The sequence below is a fragment of the Neomonachus schauinslandi genome, chromosome 14 (genome assembly GCF_002201575.2).
Source record: "Neomonachus schauinslandi chromosome 14, ASM220157v2, whole genome shotgun sequence".
Lineage (NCBI taxonomy): Eukaryota > Metazoa > Chordata > Mammalia > Carnivora > Phocidae > Neomonachus > Neomonachus schauinslandi.
The window spans coordinates 36327269-36348946 of record NC_058416.1 but is presented as its reverse complement, the minus strand read 5'-3'; the positions used below and the strand labels follow the sequence as shown (position 1 = coordinate 36348946).

At 48.4% G+C, this 21678-nt stretch overlaps 1 protein-coding gene across 3 annotated transcripts in view; it reads left to right on the top strand.

Annotated features, from left to right (window-relative positions):
• The first annotated feature begins 5248 nt into the window (after window positions 1-5248).
• FHOD3 (formin homology 2 domain containing 3) overlaps window positions 5249-21678 on the top strand; it is a 454219-nt gene continuing 437789 nt past the window's right edge. For all 3 annotated transcript variants that reach the window (XM_021686312.1, XM_021686311.1, XM_021686310.1), the window contains exon 1: window positions 5249-5413. In XM_021686312.1, the coding sequence (XP_021541987.1) occupies window positions 5249-5413 (165 nt within the window). The remainder of the gene's footprint in view (window positions 5414-21678) is intronic.

The window sequence follows — 21678 nt, the reverse complement described above, 5'->3', positions numbered from 1 at the left end:
ACCTAACAGACACTTTTGACATGATGTCTAGAGCTCTCCTTAGCTAAGACTCCTAGTTTATTAGATACATTTTTTATCTCCCAAATTACTGTAGGCACTTGGGTAGACATTTTGCCAATTGTTTCACTGCTACATAACACTGCTAACCATATTCCCAGTCTTCAGTAGTAGTTTTCTTACCACTTTTCTGAGGCTAGACCTGGCTTCTTCATGTGGTAGTCTCAGGTCAACATTCCAAGAGGGTGAGAGCAGAAGCGGTAAAGCTTCTTGATGCCTCATTTTAGAAGTCACACAAAGCCACTTACAACATATTATATTTGTCAAAGCAAGTCACAAAGCCATCCCCATTCAAGGAGTGGGGAAATAGTCCCATCTTTTATGGAAGAAGTGGAAAAGTCAGATTGCAAAATGGTAGGAATAAAAGGAGTAGGAAGAATTTACTGTGGCCATCCTTGCCAGCAAAACGATGACATTGAGACAAGTGTGAGGCTAGAGAATGAAGATACTTTCAGACATAAAAGTGATCAAAAACTTATCCTTTCAGGAAACCACTAGGGTATGTATTGACAAAAATGAGAATATAAGTCAAGAAAGAATAAGACAAGTGAGAGAAGACAAGGAACTCTCCAGGAAGATAGGGCTGAGAGAGCCACATTCCAAATGAGAGAAGGAGCATCAAGGACTCCCAGAGGAATATCTCTGAAAAGGATATCTTAAGAGAAAACACAGCACTGAGAAATTATTTGGCAGTATTGAAAGAGGCATTTTCAGGGCTGTTGCAGGATAGGAGAAGACCTAACCAGCTGTTCAAGAAAAAAAATAAGCAAGTGAAAAAAATTGAAGCAAATATTAACTTCAGAAAAACAAAAAGTTGTACAAGAAAGGTCATGTAAACATGTGCACTACTTGGCACAAAAGTAAACAATATAAACATAATCTTACATTTAAAAAAATCACTGAATAGGAATTTAATTAAAATTGTGATAAAACTATATTGGGAAGATGAAGAAAGGGAAATGATCTGCAATGAAGTACAAAGCCAAAAGAAGCACAAAAGAAAGCCAATGTATTATCTAAAATTCATAGTTCAAAGTATATTAGTGTATTTACATTGTTTAGAAATGGGTGTCTCTAAAGAAAAAAAAAAGAAACCGGTGCCTCTGAGAAGTAGGGTGGGGTGGGAATGGGGGTTGTAAAGTAGGGAGCTGATTTTTTTTGTTATAACTTTTATTACTCTTGACCTTTTAAATTAAAAGAAAGCATTATATTACTATAAGAGAATGATTTCAAAAAATAAGTTGAGGAGGGGCGCCTGGGTGGCTCAGTCGTTAAGCGTCTGCCTTCGGCTCAGGTCATGATCTCAGGGTCCTGGGATCGAGCCCCGCATCAGGCTCCCTGCTCTGCAGGAAACCTGCTTCTCCCTCTTCTACTCCCCCTGCTTGTGTTCCCTCTCTCACTGTGTCTCTGTCAAATAAATAAATAAAATCTTAAAAAAAAAATAAGTTGAGGAAAAAACATGGGCTATTAATCAAGAGAAAAATATTATTGCTAAAAGCGGTCTCAAGGGAATGGTTGGGGCAAAAATCCTTAAACGAATTAAGGATAACTTATGTAATTAAAAATTTTAAAGGTTTTACTTTAGTGCCAGTTGCTATTTGAAGTTTTAAGACGAAAACTGAGTAAGGCAAATTCCAGTCCTGGAAATCTTATAGTTTAGTAGAGCATAGGTAAAATACAGGTAAGCATGTATGAAAAGTGCTACAATCGGGACATGTAGAAAGTAGTCTAAGACCACAGAGGAAGGAGAGACAATCTTCTTTTGGGGTGGAGCTGGAGATGCCTTTCTACAAGAGTTGACCTTAGAAATGAGTGGTGAAGGGTAAGTGGCTTCAGCTGGCCAACTCAATAGGGTAGAGTGTTCTAGGTCGGGAAGCTCATCATGCAAAATCCCAGCATGTTTGGGAAAGGGTAATAAATTCAGTGTGGCTTGAAACAGGGTACCAAGCAGGGAACGACCAGAGATGAGCCCGGTGTGGTAGACTGGGGAAGATCTTAGAGGTTTTTGTGAGTCATGCTGAGGGAGTTGGCACGTAAGGATTTTACCCTAAGATATGACACATTAAATGCCCATCTTAGAATGATCACTGGTTCTGGGGAAGCCAGTAGAAGATCAAATTAGGAATTCGCACCTGAGGAAGGGAGACCCGCTAGAAGACTAGCAAAGGCAGTGAGAGCTGGACAGGAGGAAAGAGTTGAGAAATATTTTAGAGACTGATTCAGTGACAGGTCATAGTGACCAATTGCAAGATAGAGGAGTCAAAGATGACTCTGAGGTTCACTCATTCATCAGACATCTATTGTGTGCCTTTTCTGTGCTAGGCTCTCTGCCAGGCCCTGGCGGGGGTGGGAGGAGTCATACAGTTGAATACAGTATGGTCATTGCCTTAGAGGAGCTTTTCGTTTAGTGGGAACATAGGAATAAATGAACATTAACTGTAGCTGTGATGCCCTATTCTCAAGAGGGGAGCAGAGTCCAGAGGGACTCAGGAAGAAGCTGCCAAGGAGGAAGAAGGAGAAGAGCCCAGAGTTGGTAGAACTGTGGAAGCTGGGAGAAGAGAGTTTGGGAGAGGAGTGGTTCATGGTGACAGATGCTACCAAGAAAGTGGGCAGCTGGGCTGAGATGTCCCCTGGATGAGGCAGTTAGGAGGGCAATGATGATCTCAGAACAGCAGGAGGTGCCCATCAGGTGTCATAGGACGTGGAACAAAGAGCTGGTGAGGATGCTGAGGAAGGAATATAGTTCTCTCTTTCAGAGGCCGGTCAGGAAGTGAAGGAGAGATAAGCCAATGAGAGGCAGGCTTCGTAAAGGTACAGCTTTTAAGATGGAAACCACTTGGGTATTTTTTTTTTTCCTTATCGGGACCAGCTACCTAATTTGTAGAGCCCAGTGCACAGTGAAAATTTGGGGCCTCTTGCTAAATTATTAAGACTTGTAAGACAGCAACAGCCGAGCACAAAGCCAGTGTGGGGTTCTTCTAAGTACAGGGCTCTGTGAGACTGCACTGGTCACACGCCAGGAACCCAGTCCCGATTCTCAGGGGAAGGAGCCCAGGGAGGAAGGAAGAAGGGGGCTGCTTCAGTAACAGAGCCTGGTCCCAGAACAATTGGGAAGGGAGGGACTCAGGGTCTGGATGGAGGTAGAGCCTTGAGCGAGAAAAAAACAAGGTTTTGGTCATCTCCTGAGATGCAGGAGAGGGAGGATGTGGATGGAAGATGGAAAGGAGGGGGTGCTGGGAGGGAAGGACTTCGTCCTGGAGACATGAGTTTCCGTACTGAATAATCTGTAGGTAGAAGGGGTAAATGGGTCACCGAGAGTGGCCCCGTGGTCAGCAGGCATTGGCAGATGGGGCAGGGGCAGAAGCCAGCCCGGGACTGACAGATAGGTGAGGCCCAGGGGGTGGTGTGGCAAGAAGGTCCGAGAGGGTGCACTGGGATTCATGTTGGGACAGTGATGAGAAATGGGGTGGCCAGAAAGACTGGTGGACTCCCTCAGTGAGGAGGGAGTTGGGGCTGACAGTGGGAGGGTAGGAAGCCCCTGGCAAGGGAGTAGAATTTGGGGGTTTAGTATTCTGGCCATGAGTTGATGGTGAAGTTGGTGTAGGGCCGGCCCAGAGAACTCATTCAAAGAGCAAGTAAGGACCAGAAGTAAGGAGAGCTAGGAGTTATTCTGGAATGAGCAGAAGTGTCATGGATCATTGTCATTTTAAGACCAGGCGTAAGTGCTGCATGTGTGACAGGAAGAGTCTATGGATAGAAGGAAGGCTAAAGGTGCTGGTGAAGGGGGCGCCTGGCTGGCGCATTCCACGGAGCATGCGACCCCTGATCTCGGGGTTGTAAATTCCAGCCCCGTATTGGGTGTACAGATTACTTAAAAATAAAATCTTAAAAAAAAAACACAACAAAAAACAGGTGCCAACAAAGGGCCTAAGTATGGGACAAGGGTTTCTTTCCTCTTGAAACCAGAAGGAAGGGAGAGAGACGTCACAGAGCCGCCTTGTAAACAGACTCGGATGTCAAGAGCGATTGCGTATTAGCCCAGGTACCTATATGAGGTATGAGGAACCCCCAACTTGGCCACGGCCTGGGAAAGGAGAGAACTGTCGAATTCTTATTGGAAACGGCGGGGGTCGCCCGCGAGCAGCGAGGAGAGCGCTGGGAGGCGGACAAGAGTCCCGGTGCTCCCGCGTGCAGGCTGCAACGCTTCCTTCCACGTCCCTCGGTCGCGAGCGGGTCTCCAAGTCTCCGCCGCCCCTCCGCAATTCGGTGACCTCGTCCGCAGCGGTCCGCGGCGCCACAAGGTCCAGTTAGGGCTTTCGGGGGACCGAACTGGTCAAGAGGCGGCAGTGATACAGAGGGTCAACTAGCACCCACCAGGTGGCCCCAGTGTCACGCCCGGCCCTGGGGTCCTGGGGCAGAGCCTCGCAGTCCTCCAGTCGTCTCTCCTAGCGCCCCCTGGGATTGTCTGTTAGGAGCTGCGTGGGTTCCCCGGCTCACCCTCCTTTTTCTAAGGTTCCTTCTCCCCAAGGGACACCTCCCGGTCACCCCTGCCTGGGCTCCCGGTGATTGCCACCACCCCGCTTGCTGCCGGGGGCCGGCTCCCTCTCCTGCAGGCGCCCAGCTGGGGGTTTTCAAATCCAGGCAGCAGGAGCCCGACGCCGCCGCCTTCATCTGGAAGGGGTTAGGCCCTCTTCCCGAGGGGGGAAGACAGGATGGCCATTCCCTCCGGTTCCCGGAGCTCGGAGGGGTACAGCTCCCTACGCCGAGGGGCGCACGTGCAGCGGGCGGCCCAAGCGGCGCCGGTGCTGCCGGAGTCAGCCCGCCGGGGATGCCCGCCCCGCCCCCCCTGGCATTGGGCTTGGCGCAGGAGTGCGGATGCCGCGCGAGCCGTTCTCCCTTTCCCTTTCCCCGCCGCAGGTCCCGCCGGTCGGGGCAGCGGGGCCGGGCGCTAGGGGCCGGAGGAGGGGAGGAGCCGGAGAAGGAGGGGACAGAGGGGCCCGTCGGCCCCGCCCCCGCCCCGCCCCGCCCCCCGCGGCCGGAGCCCGGGCTGCAGCCGGGCGCGCCGGAGCCTGCGAGCCCGCGAGCCAGCGAGCGGCGGCCGCGGCCTCCCCTGCTCGCGGTGTGACCCCGGCGTCCCGGCCCGCGGCCCCGCGGATCCCGGCGCCCGCGCTCCCAGGGGCAGGGATGCATCATGGCCACGCTGGCTTGCCGGGTGCAGTTCCTGGACGACACGGACCCTTTCAACAGCACCAACTTCCCCGAGCCCAGCCGGCCGCCGCTGTTCACGTTTCGCGAGGACCTCGCTCTCGGCACCCAGCTGGCTGGGGTCCACCGGCTGCTGCGGGCGCCGCACAAGGTACGGTCGACCGGTCCGGGCTGGGTTCCCTGGACGCAGCCCCTGCTGCGGGGCGCGCGGGGGGTGGGGGCGCCGCGGGCAGGCTGGGGTAGGCGCGGCCCCCCGGGACAGGCGCCCAAGGGCAGACCTCCCCCCTCCCCGTTAGGCAGAGGGGCCCCGGGCATCCGCCGGCTGGCGCGGGATCTCCCCGGCGTGAGACGAGGACAGCCCCGCGCTCCGGCCCAGAGCGGGCGGGGCCGAGCAGGTGCCGCGCCGGCCGGAGGCGGGATGGAGAAGGTTCCCCGGCGCCGTGCCGTTAGCTCGGCTGGGTGGGCGGGGTGGAGCTCGGATGCCGGGGGTCGGCCCTTGTACGTGGGCCGACGCTGAGCGGGGCGCGGAAAGAACCCGGGCCCCGGTGACTCAGGTCTAAACCTTTCAGGCCTCTGGGGCCGCTGCGGGCGGCCGCGCGACCCTCGCGACAAAGCACGCTTCCCCGGGGATACCTCCTCCTCCTTCCCCGCGGGGCATCGCCGGGGACGCCGACTGCGCACTGAGATAGCGCTCCGAGTAGTCCCTTTTTCTCGGGAGAAGCAGGTGGCCTTGGGAACCTTGGAGGAGCAGTCGCTGTGGGAGGAGGGGCGGGGGCGCGGAGGGGCGGCGCGCGCACAAAGCCTGAGCCTCGCAGCCCGAAATGAGTGTCCCCTGGGAAGAATGGCTTCTCAGTCCATCCGATAGAGGCTTTTCTTCTTCTTTTCTTCTTCTTCTTTTTTAACCCTTTGCAGGAGGACAGGCGTCTTGCAAAGTGTGTGTTGCAAAGAGCTGGGCATTGAAAGCTAACCATTTAGTTATCCAAGAGAGCCCTTCCTCCTACTTAAACAGATTGCACCTTGAAGAATTACTTCCCAGCACATTTTTTGCTTAGGGTTCATATCAAAGCTTGGAGATGATTTATTCCTTGAAGAGCAACACTGATAAATATTTGGAAGAGATAACCCTTGATACCAAAAAGAACAAAATTGATTTTTCAAAATTCTTTAGATTTCTGTATGATGTTCACCTGCCTTGGAAGAGAGGGAGGTTGTATGTGGAAACTGATGAACTTTGGCAGTGCTGTTTTTCTCCCTCTATTCGTGGTGTATCCATGCTTTCCCTCCCTACTTAATTAGTAACCTGTTTTCAGGAATGAGGAATGGGGCAGTTCTATCTCATTCTCTCCGTGTTGGTGCAGAATGGATGAGTCACTGTTTGGGGGAATCTCTCTGGTCATGAAAGCAGGTTGGATTGGGAGATGGAGGGACAGAATGATGTATTGTGAATTCACTTTATCAGAATCACTTTTGTAAATTATTTGGGTATTCTTAATCAGTAGATTGAGTTAAAAGTTTTCGAAGGGCTTTTTTGGCATCATGATATTCCATTCATTATGATCTCTGATTACAGTGATCTTTTGTTGAAACCACAGAAGGCTCATAATTGTGGCCCTGTGACCTTGAAGTGGTTTTCTTGGATTTCAAACCCTATATACATAGGTTGACCTTTCAAGCTGGAAGCTGAAGTACATTTTTATGTTTCCCTGGAATAGCCCCATAGTTTTGATCCAGTGTCCCTGGGCTGTTCTGGCAGGAGGAAATCCTGATGCTCCAGCGCTGGCTTCCTGCACCACCACCCCCTCCCGCCTCCAGAAGCCACAGCACTGAAACTGCACTGGCTCACAGAACTTTCTGAGGTGTCCTCTGGTCCTTCGTAGAATAAGCAGAATCAGAAGGTATCCCATAGAACCCCTTGACTCCCTGTCTTGGCAGCCAGCCAGCCTTAGTCTCAGCGTCTTTTGCCCAAAGACCCCTGCAGTATATTCAGATGTTTGGCATTGTTTTTCACATCTAGAGCTGAGTGATTGGCTGATTCTATTAGCCAGGGTTCTGTAAAACAGAACTTAGGGTGTTTATGTGCCTAGGTGCACATTCATGTTTTAAAATGCTTATTAGTTTCCAGCAGGGAATCTTAAAATCGGATGATCCCCCTGTGATGGAAGGAGCGAACGAGTTTTGATCACTTGGCATCTTGGTATACACCCTATATCACACCACCGGGGATGTGAGTGCACGGTCTCATTGAGTACCGCATACCTCCATGAAGTGGATACTTTTAGGATTCCTATTTTGCAGGTGAGGAAACTGAGGCCAAGGGCACCGAAGTCACCTAGTTTCTCTGCTAGGAGTAGAGAGCTGAGATTCAAGCCAGGCCTGTGTGTCTTGAGCCCCCAGGGCCCCTCTGCTCCCTGGACCAGCTGTGTGGCTGTGGGCAGAAGCAGCACCTCCTGGGGGGTTCCGTCCCATTAACTTGGGGAGCTTACCAAATCGCCCTTGTATGCCAGATACTTTTTGGCCTGGGGCAGGTGAATGTTACAAGCATGAGTAAGAGCCTTGAGGCAGAATTCCTGGTCTGGTAGAGTTCACCTGAGGGGTGGGAACAGATAGTTACCAACCCCGCTGTGAATTAGGGGATGGTGAGGGAGGGGGCAGGCTGTCACTCCAGGCCCCTGCCTTGAGTAAGGCTCCCCATACCACAGGGAACGCTTCTCCCAGGTCGAGCCTGGCCTTGGCAAGATGGGGAGTTTCTTGGGGGAGGGCGATCTGTGTGATGGACAGGACGGAGAAGCGTGACCATAGAACATGCAAACACCCTCGGTATACCCAGCCGTCTGGCACATGCAGCTCCCTGGGGGAGTAAACGTTTGTTGCTTGAAGTAGATCACACAGACAGAAAGGTGTGCCGGACATAAGGGAGCAGCTGGGGTCATGGTCACCACGTGAACACACCTGTGTAACTGGCATCTACAAGGCCCTGCGGAGGGTTCTCATTTGTACAGCCCCCCTCCTAGGATTTTCCTGTGTTGGGAACCTGTGAATTGGATAATCTCTCAGGCCCTTCCCAGCCCAAACTGGAGTCTGTGCATCTTTTCTTTTCTTTTCTTTCTTTTAAAGATTTTATTTATTTTTTGGGGAGCGTGAGTGAGAGAGAGAGCATGAGAGGTGGGGAGTAGCAGAGGGAGGGAGAGGGAGAAGCAGGCTCCCTGCTGAGCAGGGAGTCCCATGTGGGGCTCCATCCCAGGACCCTGGGATCATGACCTGAGCCGAAGGCAGACGCTTAACCGACTGAGCCACCCAGGCACCCCGTGTGCTTCTTTTCTTAACTTAATGACATATTAATTTAGATCATGTCTGCTGACTCTTTTAGAAGTTAGTTGTTCATTTAACTAGTATCATCTTGGACAAAAACGATATATTATGCTTATTATGTTTTATCTTTGTTTTTTTCTCAAGCTGCTAGTAGTTCCAGGGAAGATAATTAAATTGATGATGAGTTTGATAACAAAAAGATCAAAACAGATGCTGTATTCTCACTGGGGAGCTGTTCATTTTGGTGGTTATGTGTTCTATCTGGCCTGTGTATGTAAGGCCTTTTGTTCTCAAATGTTGCATAAATAGGTGTTTGTTTCTGGTTTAGTGTTTTAAAGAATTATAATTCTAGGACTTCTAATTTAGAAAAATCTATACAGTAGAATTAGTAAATCATAGGCCTTTCAAAATTTACATGTGTTTGGATTGATTGATACAAAAGGCTAAGGATTTTTGTTTCCTTTTGATAGCCAAAAGTGGAATTGGAGAATATTTTTACAAAGAAGTGATAACTAGCCTACCTGTTAAAATGGCAATGAAGACAGTAATTCAGTTCAGGAGATATTTCGGTGCCTTTTGTGGACTAGACAGCGTGGAGTGATAATAGTGACTGTGTTCTAAGCACTTGCCTGAGACGAGGAGCATCCTAGACGTGCATCATCTCACCAAGTCCATGAATCAGGTACTGGCACTGTTGTATTTCATAGCAGAAGAGACCCAGAGCAGACGGAATTCCCCTGGTCACATGAGTGGGGAGTTCCAGAGGTGGCATTTGACACCAGGTCTGAGCTCTTAATGACTCCACTTTTATGTCTTGGATGTCTTCCTTCCAGGCAGCCCATCCATTTGCCAGAGTTCTTTCCCAACATGCTTTGGTGATTCCTGTGCACAAATACAGTCGAAGCAGCATGGATTAGAGGTCATTTAGGTCAGGCTCTCAGTAGGTGGGGCTCTGACTGTCTCCCCTGTTGCAGATAAATTCCTTGAGAGAAAAGACCTGGCTGTTCAGTTCTCCCATGTTTTTCTTGCAGCTGACTAGTGCTAAGATGGAGTGTGCCCTAAGTTGATTGATCGGTGTTAGTTATAGAACACAAATCCACTGGTATTATTGCTGTAATGAATTTCTACCTTAATCCTCTTAAGGGACACATCTGTTTGCTACATTAAGATTTTTAAAAGATGAGATCACTGGTAAAGTTGGCAAGTGTGTTGTGTCACAGAGCATCTTAGGACAAAACTGTTTAAGAATGTTGTATGAACTGCTAAGAGCATCTCTGTGCAAGCCGGGTTGAATCTGACTCTACCGTAATTAGCTCAGTTGGTTGGAGCCGGGCTATTGAGATCAGGATCATGGGATTGAACTCTTTATGGGTCAGTTGGCTTTGCTTCATGCATGGCCACAGACAGCATCGGTAACCCAGCCAGACGTCCCGCAGGTGCTGTCATGGCTCCCTGCAAGGGTCTGGGTTGGAAGGGACTGGCAGAAATCTTTAGGGGGGAAAGGAGACACATAATGGGAGCACGCTGGGCACTACATGGTAGGCCTCCACGCATAACTTCATTCATCCTCATAACAGCTCTAGCAGGTGGACAATAGTATCCCCAGGTAACAGATGGGGAAACTGAGGCATGGGGAGGCTAAGCAGGTTATCTAAGGCCACACTGCTTTTAAGTGAAGGAGCTGAGATTTAAGGTCAAGTCTTTTTTTTTTTACTCCAAAGCCTGTAGCCAACTGTGTCCCATTATTAGAAAGCCAGCAGAGCACATGCTCTCTGTGCAGGGGGAAGCGCAGGTGGGGGAGGGTGGCCGACTGCACTGCCTTCACACGCGGCTGCCTGTCACAGGGCTGTGACTTAAACGGCTGTGCTCTGTGAGTCCTTCCAGCCTGGAAGCTCTGTGAGTCTGTGCCTTTTGTCCTCGGAGTCCAACCTGGGTCCCTCTGGAAAACAACAGGACTGCCTCCGCCCTCCCCCTCCGGACTCTGAAATGTTAGTTCTTAATGGTGGCAGATTTAAAACTGATTAACATGCTGAGGCCGACGCTGAGCACCCCTCCCCCAGCCTTCTTTCTCCTCCAGGGTTTATTTCTCTGTGCAGAGGAAACTTTGAACACTTCGAGAACTTTTCTGCTCTCTGCCAGTCACTGCTCCTGGCACCCTCCACGCCTCATCTCCGGGTGATGCTCCTGGTGCCTGTGGCCGGCTCAGGAATGTCCCCAGTGTAACCTGGCTTTCTAAGCAGGGACATTTTCAGAATCTTGGGTTTGTCAGCAACTGTCCCTTTACAGAGACAAGCAGACTGCTTTTTGTTTTTGTTTTTGCCTTTTTGGCAATTTTATTGGGAAGTGTTTCTGGATCTTGTTTTGAACTAAGTAAGAAAGAATGGGGAAAATTAAGTTACAATGAATGTTAAACCTCACCACAGGGGTGCAATCAGCAAAATCCAGATTGTGGGCAATTATAGTTTCTCCAAAAGTTAAAGTGCAAAGAAAAAAAAAAAAAGAGGGGAACCTTAGATTAAAAGAGATTTAAGAGATATATCAACAACCAATTGCAATGTATTAGTTCTAATTGGATACTAATTTGAACCAATACATGGTAAATAAATATTTGAAGTCATTGGGAAAACCTGAATAATGACCATTTGATAGTAAAATTTATTAAATTTAAATTAATAAAATAACAAATTTATTTGATATTAAAAATTAGTAAAGTGTGATAACAATATTATGGTTATATTTAAAGGCAGCAAGTTTGTATTTTTCAGAGATACATACTGAAATATTTACAGATGAAATTATAGGATGTCTGGAATTTGCTTCAAAATAATCCTGGATGAGGGGAAAGTAGGTGGGTGAGTTTACAGGGGAACAAGATAGACCATGAGTTAAAGCTGGATTATGGGTGTATGAGGGGGTAATTATACTATTTACTATACTTTTGCATATGTTGAAATTTTTTTTTTTTTGAACTTTTTAAATAAAAGAGCTAAAACATTAGGCTAGGAGTTCCAGTGTTCCCTCTGGGATCTGAGTCCTTTCATTAAGTGTCACTGGGGTCCTGAGTGTGTTTGCTATGGCTGAGATGGCCAGTCATCAGCAAATTTGTTGTTGTGCTTCCACTGATCTTTTTCTTCCCATCCTGATGGTTGCGTTCTCCTTAGGATCTTTGAAAAACAAGTGTAGGACATCAGTCTTTTTATGTTCGGGATATCTTTCTAGGCTCGGTCAGTTCTTATGATGAAGCAAGACCCAGACTCTTGGTTTGGTAAAGGAAGGGTTAAGGTAGAGATATTATATGTGTAGCTTCAGTAAATGCCCTGAAATTTTTATCACTAAGCCGAGATGTTGCTAAGGCTATAATTAATGATACCAGTATAAAGGCACTCGGTTTCCCAGTGGCTCTTGGAGCCTGTGATTTGCTCTCATGGCCACACCCAGGGTCTTACTCAATTCCCTCTACCTCCACCTTGAGAGCATCCCAGAATGCAGTGCGTGGCAGTGATGCTGTCATGTATATGGAAATGTGAGTTGATTGTATATGTTGGCATTCTTACAGGCAGCTTTTGATTTCTATGGACAGATTAAACCATTATGGATTAGCTATTGCAGAGGGGGAAGATAGAACATTAAAAAAATAGATTACCATGCCTGAGCAAAATTATATACCCAGAAGTTGATCTATTTTGAGAGCCACATAGTAACAAATGGCATTACATGGTATCTATTTACAACTTGGGAACATACTTCCTCTTCACCACTTAGATTTGTAACCAGAAATTAAAATTTTGTGCTCTAAGAGGGAATGTTTAGAACTTAATATCAGGAAAAAAATGTCTCAAAATTGTTAACACATTGGAAAAAGGGAAAATGTTAAGTAATCTACAATTCAGTATAGTACAATGCTCCTAGATTTGGCAAAAGGGACACAGAAAAATGGATTTGTTGATCACCTCATCAAGTATTTTTAACATTTTTGGAAAGAAGAAAACCCAGAAGAAGACTTTATTGTTATTGGCTACTCTGGTTCTTCGTGCACTGGTATTATGGTAGCAAATGAAATGCCAGGGTCTTCACCAGAGTGCACAGGACACGCCAAAGATTATTTTGAAGTTCTCAGAATAGAAGATATAACGGACGCATCTTCTGGCTGATCTTGTGATTGGATCCCAAGAGCGGCTTGGGGCTCATAGCAGATGAGTTGAAGGACAGATGCTCCTGAGTGGCCAGACTCGGACATGTTTAGAGCAGGTGCAAGATGGAGCAGTGGGTCCTTGGAGGAAAGAACGAGGAGGAGGAGGGTCCTTCTGGCTAAGTGGGAGTCACACACAGTCCTGCAGTCATTCACTTTGCCTGTTCCTACTGGCCAGGGTTTTGACTAAAGGAGTTTATACCACTTACATTTTATACCACTTTAGTGCTGGTTTAGTTTTCTCTATGATTTCAGCTCATCTTCCCCAGTCCTCCCCTCATGATAATTATTAATCCAGAGTCAAAGGTAAGTCCCTCACAACTCGTGAACACCTCTGTGTGATGGTGTTGGGGTTGAGACAACAGGCTTAAACAACGCTTCCTTCCCCTCTCCTGTTGTAATTTAATTAAATGAAATTTAATATTATTAAGTGTGCTACACCCCGAAAACCTAGCTTTCAACCCCTGTGAACAGTTATGAGGGGACTTCTGTCTGGTTCTCTGATTACATCAGCCAGGCTGCGTGCAGCTCGAGGCGAACGGGGGCTGGACTCCCTGGGAAAGTGGCCGACTGAAGACAGAGGTTGGTGATATCCCAGTCATAGAGAATGTGGGGGGCTTGGAGCCCAGTCTTCAGTGGTGCTACCCTGACCCACATGTGTCCACAGCCTCAGAGGAGGGTTGCTGGGCTGTCTGCTCCATTGTCTAGCAGTGTGTTCTTGTGCTAACAGCCCACTGTCTTACTGACTGTGGTTTACAGTAAGTCTTGATGTCTGCTGGGGTGGACGTTCTCTCCTTGCCTTGCAACATAGCCATTAATAGGAAAAAATGGTGAAAGAGGGTCTCTTTGATGGATTTTACTGTGAAGGAATACTTATGAAATGGGCCTGTGTGACCCATTAAAGAGGAAAGAGAGGGGGCGCCTGGGTGGCTCAGTTGGTTAAGCGTCTGTCTTCGGCTCAGGTCATGATCTCAGGGTCCTGGGAAGGAGCCCCGCCTTGGGCTCCCTGCTTGGTGGGGAGTCTGCTTGTCCCTCCCCCTTCTCATGCTCTCTCTCTTTCAAATAAATAAATCTTTAAAAAAAAAAGAGGAAAGAGAGTGAGAAAACGTCACTTTTCTGCTCCAAACCTCTCTCAGCCCCATCTTCAGGGTCAACTCCAAAGCCCTTGAGTGGCTGGCCCATTGCTCCATGAAGGCTGGGTGGGTTGGTTGGCTGGTTTTATGGTCGGTTTGGTTTACTGATGTAGCCCTAGAGCCTAGAACAGTGCTTGGCACAAAGTACATGTCTAGTAAATGGTTGTTGAATGGGCACATTGCCACAACATTCAGAGCTGGAGGGAAGGAAGAGTGGTCTCATTCAAGCTCTTACCATGCAGAAGTTCCTTCTGTAAAAACCTCTGGCCTGTGTGTTCTAGTATGAGCGTTAGTTGTTGCCCCACCCTTCATGGGGAGCCTTTCCCATTTTTGAGCTCTGTTTGTTGGAATTTATTCTTTACTTGTTCCTGACTTTCATTTGCAGAAGTGGGTTTTCATATCTTCCCAGATGGGGATGGAGATGGGTCTGGACAATTTATTGGTTGACTGTGCCTAAGAGGGTGGAAATGGGATGGATAAGCCAGAAGGGCCATGACCGCAGGGTTTGGTAAGTGGAGTGAGCTATGACCTGCAGATAGTGCCCAGAAGGGGTTGCTGGATGTATCAAACCTGTCACTTTTCCCTGTCGTGGCAGAAGTGAAAAGCTCCTCTCATGTCAACTCAGAGTAATATGGTCTGTTTTTCTTACCTAAGTCAATATTCTCTATATTGGTCTGTGTATGCTTGGTACCCTAAACCGTCTTCAGACTTGCGTTTCTACCTGGCTGTGAACTTAAACTGTATGTGGAATCCAGAGTGACGTTGCCAGGGTGAGGTTACCATCAGCAAAGCTGGACTCAAGGAGAGAAAGGCCAAGAGGCAAGGAGTCTACCCATGTGAAACTACCAGAGCATCTGTTCCCATCAGAGAATGAGCACGTGGATAAATCTGGAAACTGCAGAAAAGCACGCTGAAGAAATAAAAACCACTCTTCTCACCACCCAAAGGAAACCAAATGACTCTTACCACTTTGTGTCTTACCAGGATTTTAGTATCTATGCATTTTAAAATATAATATTATGAATACTTTCCCAAGCCATTAAATGCTCTTGGAGCATATCATCTTTAATGATGGCATGGTGATCCATTCTGTGCATGTACTGTGGTCCATGGAAGCATTGCTTCCCTGCTCTGTGAGGGAAAGGGCTCTGTCTCTTCCAGGTTTGTTTGTCCTGTGCTGGGTGCTTAATAAATACTCATTAAACAAATGCAGGAATGAATGAACCATTGGATGTTTAGGTAGTTGCCAATATAAAAATACAGGTAAGGCTGCAATATATATGCTTGCAGAAAGAAAATCCTTGTGCTTATGTCTGATTGTTTCCTTAAGATGAATTCCTAGGGGTTCAATTGCTGAGAAGAAGGGGAAAGAATTTATCTTGGATGGCAGCAGTTTCCCCCATTTTAAGAAGATGCTTGGAAAGGTGGTCCCTGAATCATCGGAGGGCTGGGGAAGAACTAGGCTAAGTTGTGAAGCCCAGCTCCAAGGTGACCTTGTCCTGACATGGCAGCTGGTGTCCCAACTGAGAGGAACATTTGAATTCTGGGAGTGCCACCCGGTGGGACTCAGGGAAGACTGTTAAAACCCTTGGTAAATTATGTGTATGTATCCCATTGCCTCTCCCTATTTTGAGGGACAAAATCATGACTATACTTTAAAAGTCAAAGCTAAACTTAGAACTGTTACATTGTCTGTATACAAGTAACAGTATTGCGTTAGTAAGACAAAGATACATCTCATTAGCTGCTAATGCTTTGAGAAAACGGAGGCACTTTATATGCTGCAGGTGGCGTAGTCAATGACCCTACCTCTTTCTAGAGACTTGGCAACACAGACAAATCATAAAAATGATTATTTTTGACCCCCAGTGACCCCACTTACAAGAATTATTTGAAGAGATAAATAAAAAATATAAAAATGCTATAGGTATAAAGATATTCAAGGATTATTTTAATAATGAAGAGCTAAAAAAACCTCAATGTCCCATGACAAGGGAGATATTAAATATATTATGTTTTATTATGGATAGAATATTGGGTAGCTATTAAAATAACTCATATCCTAGGGCAGGCTGTTACAACAAAATACCATAGACTGGGGGACTTAAACAGCAGACATTTATTTTCTCAACAGTTCTGGAGGCTGGAAGTCCAAGATCAAGGTGCCAGCAGATTTGGTTCTTGGTAAGGTCCTCCTTTCTGGCTTGCAGATAGATGGCCACCTTCTTGCTGTGTTCTCACATGGCAGAGAGAGAAAGTTCTGGTGTCTCCTTCTCTCCCCTTCCTTCCTTCCTTCCTTCCTTCTTTCCTTCCTTCCTTCTTTTGTGGTTTTGTACCTTTAACTTCCTCTTCTTATAAGGGTACTAATCCCATCATGGGGCCCCACGCTCATCTAAACCCAATTACCTCCCAAAGGCTCTACCTCCTAATACTATCACACTGGGAGTTAGGGCTTCAAAATACGCATTTTAGGGAGACATATTCAGTCCATAACAACCCACATGAATCATCAAATTGTACATATGGGAATGTTGCTAAGAAATGTCAAGAATGGAACGAGTAACTTCCCTCTCCCAGACCTGCTCACATCCCTCTTCTGCATCTCATTCGTTACAAAGCCATGAGAACTGTGAGTCAAACTTGATTCCTCTGCTCTCACCCAGTCCCCTCCTCTCCATTCCTGAGTCTTCTTGGCTCTCATTTGGACTCCTGGCTCTGGAAAACAGCTCTCTGATCCGTCCCCCCACCCTGACCCCCATTTCCCTGCCTCCTCCTTCTTCACTCTGGTGGCTCCCCACTATTAACCTGGTGAAGTCCCAGCTCTTCACAGGGTCACTCAGGGTTCTGTGTGACCTGGCCTCTGGTCTGCCGCTCCCAGATGGTCCCCGACTGTCCTTCCTTCCCTGCCCTTCCCAAACCCTGTGCTAAAATGCTTGCAGTTCTCCTCCTAGGCTGCCCTGGATGTTTGTCCATGTTCTTGCCTCTACCTGGACCGCCTCTTCAGCCCTCCAGCCTGGGCTGAAACCGCATCCAAGGGTCACCTCTGTGGGCTTTCCCAGCCCACACCCAGACCCACATGGGCTGTGCTCCATGTGCCCCCTCACCCATGACACTGTGTTCCCATCTTCCCACCAGGGTAACCCTTCCAGAGCAGGAAGGGTGTTTAACTTACCTTCCGGTTCAGAGTTCCCAGCACGGTGCCTGACACATAGTAAGCCCTAATAAATAATTTTTGAATATTTGAAAGAATGTTAAGTGGGAAAATACAGTATATATTTATATCATGATGATTGCAACAATAGAGTAGACTTAACGTTCAAGATCCTTCCTCAGATCCTTGGTCTGTGAACATGATTTGCATATTACAATGTCCCCCACAAATGGCAGGTGAGTGAAGTAGAACCAATTCTTCCATGTATCAAAACCTTGTTTTCTGGCCTTTTACACACTGGGTCTGTGCTAGGATCTCAGATAGGAAGCCTGGGGCCGGCAAAAGAAGGCCCACTGTCCTGTCTGTGGCACCTCCTATTGGGCTTGAAGGGTGTGCACAAGCCTGGGGCTCTGCTGCATTTGGGTAATGAGGTCTCCTCCATGGGGCCAGATTTGAGGCCTGTAGTGCAAGACGGAGAAGCAGTGCCACCTCATGGGCCAGATGTCCCAGTTTGCCTGGTTCGTGGCCTTCCTCACAGCCTTATTTACTGTTCCTGCCCATGCTGAGCCGTGCAGAGGGCAAGTTGTGAGCTTGTGTGAGGGGCAGGGTCGCTGAAGCTGGGGAGGCCACTGCCGTTGTGATTAGTGGGAAGTCCCCAGAGGAAGGTGGGTCTGGGAGACAAGTGGTGTCGGCAGAGCCCAGCTGCCCTTCTTTTCACACAGGAAGCTTCAGCCCTTTGACAACCTCGGAGGTTTTGGATGGGTTTTATTTCAGGTGATGACACTCAACTCACAAGGATATCTTACCCCTTGGCCATATCAGATCATAGTTTCAGGCTGCAGGAGCGCTCAGGCTGGCTCCTGATCACAGCTTCCAGAAACCACCATCCCCCTGGCTTCTGCAGGACCTGGCGCTATCTGAGTGCCTAGTGTCTGAGTGGCCAGTGCTTGGTTGTGGGCGAGGTTATCCAGTCCTTCTGGGGGTCTTCCATTCAAGGTCAATAGCACCGTGTATTTGGGGGCAGGAAAGAAGAGCTTTGGCCTCCCTGTCCAGAACAATAGTCAAGGATATGAGTGGTTTTTCGTTCCCAGAACTGGATGCATTTTTGTGGACAGTGACTCATCACTGAATTCGCCGGCAATAGAACCACGGCATGTCTGTGCAGTTTATAAGGCACTGGGACATAGGTTTGCCTGGCTGATCCTCACACAACCCCGAAAGGGGCTGAGATGGGATATTTGGGCTCCATCTCCAAGATGGGAAAACTAAAATCAGGTTGGCTTCATGACCGATGCTCAGGAACAGCCCCTTGGAGGGTGGCAGGGCTAGAACTTTGGCCCACGTCTTCTGTCCTCCAGGCCCCCAACGCTCTGTCCAGTGAGGACTCTCAGCCTCAGTCTGTCAGAGATGAGCATGGGGAACATAGGTGGACACCCAGGGAAATTTGTGGAGTGAACACGATCAGGAGGGGATTTCAGCTGAGTTCATAGACATTATATGTAACCAGTTGGCGATTATGTCTCTGAGAGCTGAGGCGCAGAGCTTGGTTAAGTGGGAAGCTTTCTTTCTGTCAAGGCTGAGGATCCCCGGCCATGAAAGTCATCTCCTTTACGGTTAGGATTGGTTGGGGAAATCAGTCATAGACATAACAAAGAGTGAAGTAACAATTGACAAGGCAGCATATGACTCACGTCTACTTGTGACATAGGCGGCCAGGGCTATGGAGATGTCGGAAGTGGGAAAAATCTACGTGGGCTCACATTCCAGACAGCCTCCTGGCGAGAGTGGGAAGGGTTGAGAAGGTGAATGGAAAGGTGAGACGTGGATGGGACCTGGGGTGGGGGTCAGGTCTGGTTGGCTCCGGTCAAGTGAGAATAGTCCCCGATGTGGGCGGGGCGCCCACAGGGGTGGGCCGAGGGGCTGGGCTGGCACACTGGGCTGTCGTCAGTGAGCACAAAACCGTTTCAGAAGTTACTTCCATTCCATGTAATGAAAACATAAGGGAAAAGGAAGGACAGAGGAGAGAAAAATGGAAATATAGGAAGGGAATGATTACAAAGAAAAGGGGAGAGAAAGAAACTGGAGAGAGAAGAAAGGAGAGGGATGGACAGGCAGTGCCTGAAAAGCCACTGATGAAGAATGTGTGGGAGGAGGAGGATGGTCGGGGACAAGCCACAGGACGGGCCTGGCCTGGGCCTGGAGGGCAGAGTCCCCTGATGCCCACGCCCCTGGTCACTGCTATTCCCGGTGAGTGCAGGTGTTAGCTAACGAGGCTAAGATGTGACCCTTTCCGGGGACTCTCCCTCCTTCCTCTCTTTCAGAAACATTTATGGGGTGTCTGCTCAGTGTCAGACTCTGTGAGGGCCAGCACAGTAACCAAAATAAAGGAAACCAAGGGTCAGCAAAATCGCGGTGTGACAGCTCTAGCCAAGCCTGTGTACTCCATAGTCCCTCTCCTAAGACCTTGGCCCAATAGCATCCTCCCTTACAGGGCTGTGTGGACAAAAAAGAAAAAGATCCTACCATTGCGTTAGCGGCTCTAGCCCCAGCTGCCCCCACACCTATGACTAGAGAGACAACGCAGCCCCGGCCCCACTTGTACCTTCAGCCTAAGCTTCCCTCTGGGATCGTTCCTTTAGCATGTGGATGGGCTGAAGCTTCTGTCATCCAGAAAACCCTCCTCCCTGGCCCCCAGATCCAGAGTCTGCCTTCCCCACCAAGCATCTTAGACCTTGTCTGAGCTCTGCCGTCTTACCTCACTCTCCCTCCTGTTCCATTCTCGCTGCCGCCCCATCACCGCAGTGAAACTGCCCTTGCTGAGGTGCGCTGTCTGTAATGCAGGGGACAGTTTTCTGTCTTTATCTTATTTAACCTCTTAGCAGCGCTTGCGGGTTCTGGTCATCCCCTCTGAGGAATTCTGCTGTTCTGAGTTCGATAGTGACAGACTCCCGTGCCTTTCCTTCCTTCTCAGTCCTCAGTGTCCTACCCTGAGTGTTGGCCTTCCTTAGGGCTTTGTCTCAAGACCATGCCTTCTCCTCGCAGATGACCTCGTTTTCTGGGTGGCCCCCAGGGCTTTCTGCTAACCCCCTCGTTCTTTTGTCTAGCCCAGTACTCTCTTTGGTCCTGAGGCCAACGACCCAACTGCCCCTGGACAGCTCCCCTTGGCTGTCCCACAGATGCTGAACGGGCACGGTGTCGAGATCAGATCTTATCTTCCCACAGACCCTCGCTGCCTCTGTGAGGAACAGACCATATCGGATCCGCTGCCCAAACCAACAAGCTCTCCCTGGCTCTGACCACCATCTCTCAGCCCTCCCATTCTGGTGATTCTCTTGGCTCTCGGCACTTCTTGCCCCATTCCACAGATAGTCCCTGGCATATAGAAAGTGCCCAGTAGATGATGAAATGAAGGAAAAACAAGCAAGATAATGTGTAAGGAAGTGTCCGTCATATGGCAGCTGCTCAAAAAGTGTGCCTTTATTGATCATCCATGGCTGCGAGCAAGTCCCTCTGAAGCATAGTTGCTTAAAGGATTCACATTATCTCTCATGGTGTCCTTGGACCAGGAATTTGGGAGAATCTTGCCAGGTGGTTCTGGCTCAGGGTCTGTCATGAGGGTGCAGCCAGATCATGGTTTCTTCAGTTGCAAGGCTGTCCTGGGCTGGGCAGATGCAGAGAGCTGGGCGCTCCTTGGGCTTCTCTCGTTATCTCTCTGGTCTTGTTATCTCTCTGGTCTCTCCACGGGTTTCTAGTATGGCGGCTTCCGGGGAGCTAGACTTCTTCCATGGCAGCTCAGGGCTCCAGATGGAGACCAGGAGGGTGCTGTCTCCCCTCTTCTGTCCCTCTCACTGGTCCTCTACATGTTTGAACAAGTCAGCAAGGCTGACCACCATTCAAGACACCATTGTCACCTGGTGAGAAGTGTCAAAGATTTGTGAACTTCTTAAAAAGACATTTATACACAGTAAGATTCACTTGGATTTTTGGTGTGCAAAGCTAGGAGTTTTGACACATGCAGAGGTTCTCGTAACTACTACAGGATATGGGAGAGCTCCTCACCCCTAATCCCTGGTAACCACAGGTCTGTTCTCTCTCCCTATAGTTTTGTGTTTTTCAAAGGCCATATAAGGAATCATTTAGTATGTAGCCATCAGAAACTGGCTTCTTTCACTCTTCATAATGCCCTTGAGACCCAGCTAAGTCGTGTGCATCAACAGTTCATGCCTTTCTAAGGCTGAGTGGTATTCCATTGTAAGGATGTATCAGTTTGGTCATTCATTCACTCCTTGAAGGGCATTTGTGTTATTTCCAGTGTTTGGTGATTACAAATAAGGCCGCTATAAACATTTGATCTGGAGGCTAATGTCTTAGCCAGTATGTCCTACCACCTTTCCTGCTGTAAGTGTTCGTGTAGAGATTTTGTGTGAACATACGTTTTCAGTTTTCTAGGATAAATACCTAGAAGTGGGATTGCTTTTTTGGCAGAGAATGACCTGGCACTCTCCTGGGCAGGCCTGTCAAGGGGCTTGTACTTATTAGGCAAATTACCCTTTGTCAGAAGAATTTGTTATTCGACTCTTTGAACTTCAGAGTAGAAGAACCTTTCCAAACAGTGCCCAGAGAAAGGACCATTC